This window comes from Aptenodytes patagonicus, chromosome 16, assembly GCF_965638725.1.
Source record: "Aptenodytes patagonicus chromosome 16, bAptPat1.pri.cur, whole genome shotgun sequence".
NCBI classification, from domain to species: domain Eukaryota; kingdom Metazoa; phylum Chordata; class Aves; order Sphenisciformes; family Spheniscidae; genus Aptenodytes; species Aptenodytes patagonicus.
In genome coordinates, this window is record NC_134964.1 from 3,910,394 (window position 1) to 3,916,393 (window position 6,000).

The window sequence follows — 6,000 nt, forward strand, 5'->3', positions numbered from 1 at the left end:
AATATTGAGGGCCAAGCATCCATCAATCCCTATACAATCTGATTAGACACATGCCTGTTGACTTTGTTATGACCGCACCAGTTTAATCCACCTACTATATAATTTATTGATTCTGATTTCTTAAGTACTAGTTTTTAGTAAGTCATGTGTCATTAAGTCAAATACACCCTACATGAAGGAAACCCATTGTTTTGTTGTTGACCAAAGCCTATCTAACTACAGGCTGCTGGTAAAAGAGGCAGTCCTGCCCTCTTCTCAGCTTCTTGTGTGCATCCCTCTCCTTCAATGCAAAGAAATATTTTTTCCTTGGTGGGATTAGCTTTCAGCTCATCGCATGGCCACACAGTTGCTGGAGTCAACACAAGGGAGGGCCCAGAAAAGTGAAGCCAGGGACTACAAAGAGAAGAAAAAAAAAAAACCAGCACGCAGATTTTAAACTGACCTAAAATTGTACTACCATTTAAGTCAACTATGAAGCCATAGCCTTGCTACTTAAAAATATAGGTAGCTACTTTATCAATCAATCAGTAATGCTGTTCCTACAGTGAGGCTCTGCTATCCATAAACTTCAGTCCTGCTTCCAACAGCACTAATGAGAATTTAGATTAACCACTGTTTTCAGTTGTATTAATATAACTGTTAGATTTATCCACTGCAAAAACTAGGTTTGGAGATTCCACGTTATTTTGCAAAACTCAAGAACATTTTGGCTTTTTCTAAATAACACATATCTTTCTCAAGAAATATTATTAGCATCACAACAAGAGCTTCTATGAACTGGCAAAAAAAAAAGTAGCACTTTCTTCCTTCAACACTATAACCCTATAGTACAGTACCACCTTTGTGCTGTAAGGACTGAATAGACAGTAAAATCAACGAGAGAGAGAGTAGGACAGAAGATGAGAAGCTGTCCATTTTCTACAACACAAGATCCAATGCTTTTATTTCCCTAATTAGCAAACTCTGCCAGGAAACCTGAAAGCTTACAGTAAAGAGGAAGAAAACCAGATCTAACAACTCTTCAGGCCTACCTCCGATTCTTCACCCACAAAACTCTTCCAGCTCATTCCAGTTTCATCCATGGGATATTCATTACCACTTTTTACAATACAGTGTAACTGTGCTTTGTGGCTATCAAAGTATCTTTACTCATTAACTGTTCTGACACAAATGCTAGCTGTAACACATGAACTAAATAAATTCATGCACTAACCTTTATTCAACTCAATATATTGTAGTGCCCGTGTAGTTTTTCAGACTTCAAACTGATTTTAAAATATATCTTCCTACTTGATAAAAACAGCCCTATGGACTTCATTCAGATAACTGTCAGTGGTATAGTAAGTGAAAGCAGTCAAATGTAACTATTTTAACATTAGACAACTCACAGATTTGGACATAAAATATTTACTGAGCAACTGAAAGCAATGGTCATTTCTCAGTTTTTTGAAGGATATAAGATCAATGCAATTCAACATGGGGGGTGGAAGAAAGAATAGCACATTCTGTCTGAGCGTATAGTATATTTACAAATCCACAAATTCGAGACAACACTGAGAAAAATCACAGTAAGAACAGAAGGGGATGACTGCACTTGCAGCTTTTGTAGAACTCGGATGTACTCAGGGTAGGACTAGATAAAATGGTGGTAACAATATCAGAGTTGAAGGAACTTTCCTTACATTACAGCTTCCTTGGATAATGTTATTACAAGCTGCTAAGATAAATTTTGGAGAAGACTAGTACAATTCTAGACTTTAGCTAACTTAAATTACATTACCTATATTTTAATCAGAAACAAGCATTTACACTTCATACTAGAAGTGAAGTATCATCAGAAGACATAATCTTTGGGTTTTAACAACTATCCAGCGATTCTTTAGCTCAAGATTGTGCAAAATGCATCGACATACGTATCACTGAAGATTCAAGTGATATTTACGACAGACAACTAAACCTTGGAGCAAAAGAATAACCTTTTATAAGAAACATATAACACAGATACACTGTAAACTAAATAAAAACTTACTAGAAGTATGCCACCGCTGTGGTTTTTCTCTGTTATGGAACCCAGACCTAAATAAACTGTTAAACACTTAGTGTAAAGGTATGCCAAACATTTCTCAGAACTTTCTTAAGGTCCCAACAAAGAATCAACCTTTTTTGCAAAATGAGGCCTAGGTTAAATATTTTATTTGGCTCCTCAAGATGGACTGAGAAGTTGGGCACTAGCTCCAGATCAGTTCTTGGACTCACATCAAACATTACCCTGTCATTTATCCAGTCAGTCAAAACAATGTTTTCCATCTAAACCTTTAATGTTTATGTCCTGAAAAACTGCTAATTGAATCCAGTTCTTGAAACTCATTTTTTAATCTATACCATCTAATTTAGAGATAACGAACAGAAAAGATAAGTATTATACAATGATTGCAGAATTAATCCTATAAATATTCAAGCCAAAACAGAAGACTGCTAGTTTCATACAGCCAAAGAAAATTAAGATTAAATAGCATTTGTCACTTCAAGAATAAACTTTTAAAAACACTGGATATACAGATTCTTTTAATACCAAACAGTTTTAGAATTCAAGAGCCCTCAAACTGCTTTTCCAATCAAAAAGGGTAATCAAAACCATGCAGAACATTTAAAACTATTCCTAGGCAAGAACTGACAACATGTCAGCTGAATTATAAAATTCAATGTTTTTCTTAAACATGTAAAGCTTCCTTACAACAAATGACCTTATGTGAAACAACACACAACTAGCTAAAGCATAAAATACCTCGAGCCTTTTTTAATTCGAGAAATAGGCCGATGTTTCATATAAACTTCCAAGTAACAGAACTAGCAAGAGCTGCTAACCCTGGAATAGTCCCTAGAAAGACAATTTTGCCAGCGTCCCGTGCTCTGCATATTCCCTTCCTAAAACGTAAGGTGACAAAAACCTCAGAAACGTTCCTTAAGATTGTACCTGCTTCTTCTGGGGACTGACCGCACAACTAAAACTCAGTGCGTAAAACTACTGCCTATTTCTTGCTCACAGTCACACTCCCCATAACATACTCATATCGTCACAGACATGATTTCATTACATGCTTAAACCTTAATAAAAATAAAATAAATATGAAACAAAATAGAACACACAATCCAAAGGTGAAAGAGACAACTCCCTAAACAGTACTTTCCATGCTTTTACATAAGGCTACAGACCATTTTTAATGCTTCAAAGATAAGCAAGCCTGAGCACTCACTGCTCAGGAAAAAAAGTATTAAAGCACTGCATCAATAAAGCGATAACCTGAAGAGAAAGCTACAAAACACTCTGTAAAAACAAGGCAGTACTGTTCCATGCATCAGTCCCAGCTATGCTTATTTTAAGAGTTTTATTTCTAAGTGCAATATACAGACACTCACAAATCTCCATGAAAACTGAATTACAAATTTAGTCCTAGCATTTCCAAAGTAAAACATAAGCAGATACATTTTACTTTCCCTATAAAAATAACATAGTTTGAAAAGTAAGTATGAAAGCACCTCTCTTCATTAGGCATTAAACTGGAAATATTTTACATGCACCTAAAGTAAATATATCAAGCCTTTTAGTATTTTTTAAACACATTTGTTTTGCAAGCTGGTTAAATACACTATATGCAGAGTATTTACAGTGTTATCTATTATTTTCTAATCGCTTACCTTCACGCACTGACACTTTAAAATACAAAACATCGTTTTATCTGCTGGGGGACTTACAATACTTTGAACTAGCTCTTTTCTTTAAAGTCTCCTGTATTTTTTTTTAAGAAAGCTCTAGCAGAACTTCCAAGATTTTTTCTCTAAGCCTATTTACCTGGGTTCTTATACAGAAAAGAACATACTTTTAAGTATTAAAAGCAAATTATTTTCCCTCCCAGCATGCAGGTGAACAGTTTTTATGATATTTTAAAGTACTAGAGGTCAAGTGGTCTTCTGAGAGAGGGCAGCATAAGGCACTTCACCAAACGAACTGTGTACAATCTCAACTGAGGAAGTTGGTTTAAAAAAAAAACAAAACACAAACAACAAACAAAGAGATCAAAACAAAGAGTGTGACAGTTTCTTTCGAGTTTACACTGAGAAGACGAAGGGGAAAAAAAAGCGGGGAGTGCTGAGAAAGAGGGGAAGGTGCCCAGCGCCTGAGGCTTACACCCGCCGGCTCCCCCACGCCTGGAGACCCCCGGAGGGCCGCGGGGGGCCGGGGCCGGGCCGGGCCGGGCCGGGCCGGGCCAGGCGGGGAGGGCGGGCGGGCGGCACCGCCGCCCCGCAGCCCGCAAAGACATGTTGTTCCGGAGGCGCGGACCCCGCGGCGGGGCAGGGAGGCGAGGGAAGAGCTCACCGTCTCCTTCCCTCCTTCCCCCCGCTCTCCTCCCGAGGCCCGACGGGCTCCTGCGGCCCCAGGTTCAACCTCAAAGACACATGGAGGGAGCCCGCTCCCGCCCCTCCAGCTGGGCTCTCCTCGCCCCGCTCCCCCGGGAGGCCGGGCTTCGCGCCCTCCGAGACCCCGCTGCCCTTCGCTTCCTCCGTCCCTTCCCTCCCCCCTGCCCGGCCGGCGCCCGACCAGCCCCGCCGGCGGCGGGCGGGCGGGCGGCGGCAGGCCCCGGCGGAGCCTGCCCGCTCAGCCTCACCTGTCAGTCGCAGCTTGACGGGCCCGTTCCGCCGGGCCCCTTGGTTGGACATGTCCCCGGCCGCTCCGCGGGCTCGGCGCTGCCTTGCCCGGGGCTCCCCCTGCCTCTGGGTCCGGGAAGGGAGACGGGGGGAGGGGAGGCGCTAATGGAGTCGGGCTGGGCGCTCAGGGCAGCGGCGGCCGCCGGAGGAGGAGGAGAAGCCCGGATGTGCCCAGCGTCGCCATGAGCGGGGCCGGGGCCGAGGAGGAGGCGGAGGAGGAGACGCGGCCGCCTTCCCCGCTTCCCTTCCCTCCGCTTCCCCGCCCCCTCGCCGGGAGCCGGGGCGGCGAGCACAACAAAGCCGGCGACGGAGCCGCACGGCGGGCGGACAGGCGGCCGCCTCACCTCGCCTCGGCTCCCCTCCCCCGGCCCAGGCCCGGCCTGCCCCCGGGGGAGGCCGCCCGCCCGCCCCCCGCGCACCCCGCCGGGCAGGGGGAGCCCACCCCGCCTCGGGGTCTGCCCGGGGATGCTGAAGGGGGAACGGCATCGGGTGGCGTCGACGCTTGGGGTCCTCCTCGGGAGAGCTGGGGGGGTCGGGAACGACGGGGGTGAATTGCCGTGGCCGAGAGGAGGGGAGCGGGAGACGGGGAGGAAGATGACGGTGAAGTTGCGGGGGGGGTCGGGACAGGAGAATCAAAGGTACAAACGGGAAAAGGCCATACGGGTGAGAATTCAAAGCCGGGCTGAAACGTGCATAGTCACACCCGGGAGTGCTTCTGATCAGGGGCAGTATTTCCACGGATAGGGTGTGACAGACGGGCCGTGGAAACTGTTAAACTTTGGTCCCATTCGCTTCTTATCTGCCCTTTGTAGGAATCGGCAGCCGGGTTCTGTGAACTGCCGTTCTCAAAATAATTTAAAAAAAAAAAAAAAAAATCAAAATGCTTTGCGTCCACGCCGCGTGGCCCAATCTAACTCCCATCCCGGAGGAAAGGTGACTCTTTCCAGAGTTTTCCCAGCCCTGCAGCACGCTTCCCGTGAGGGGAGCTCCACGCCGCAGCGGGAGTCGGGGGCGGCTTCCTGCAGGGCCGAAGGGGCCTCCGGAGAGTGGGAAAAGCTCCAAGAAAAGCTACGAAGGTTGCCACAGTAAAGTTTACCTTAGAAGACTGAGCTAATAAACCACACACCTATTCTTACTAACAGCCTTACTAATACTCTGTACTCATTCGGTCGCGTCATCGCACTGGCTGCTTCTTGTTGAGGTGACCGGTAAAGTATTATCATATGGGTAGTCACAGGTTAGGATCCAGCCTACGGATCAGGATCCAAACGTGGGATGAAAAGATGGCCTGTGCTT

At 45.4% G+C, this 6,000-nt stretch overlaps 1 protein-coding gene across 3 annotated transcripts in view; it reads right to left on the reverse strand.

Annotated features, from left to right (window-relative positions):
- SMURF2 (SMAD specific E3 ubiquitin protein ligase 2) overlaps positions 1-4,883 on the reverse strand; it is a 66,410-nt gene extending 61,527 nt beyond the window's left edge. For all 3 annotated transcript variants that reach the window (XR_012996624.1, XM_076353839.1, XM_076353838.1), the window contains exon 1: positions 4,665-4,883. Coding sequence is in view for 2 of the 3 variants with exons in the window: in XM_076353839.1 (XP_076209954.1) it covers positions 4,665-4,716 (52 nt within the window). In the remaining variant the exon portion in view is untranslated. The remainder of the gene's footprint in view (positions 1-4,664) is intronic.
- Positions 4,884-6,000: the final 1,117 nt, after the last annotated feature.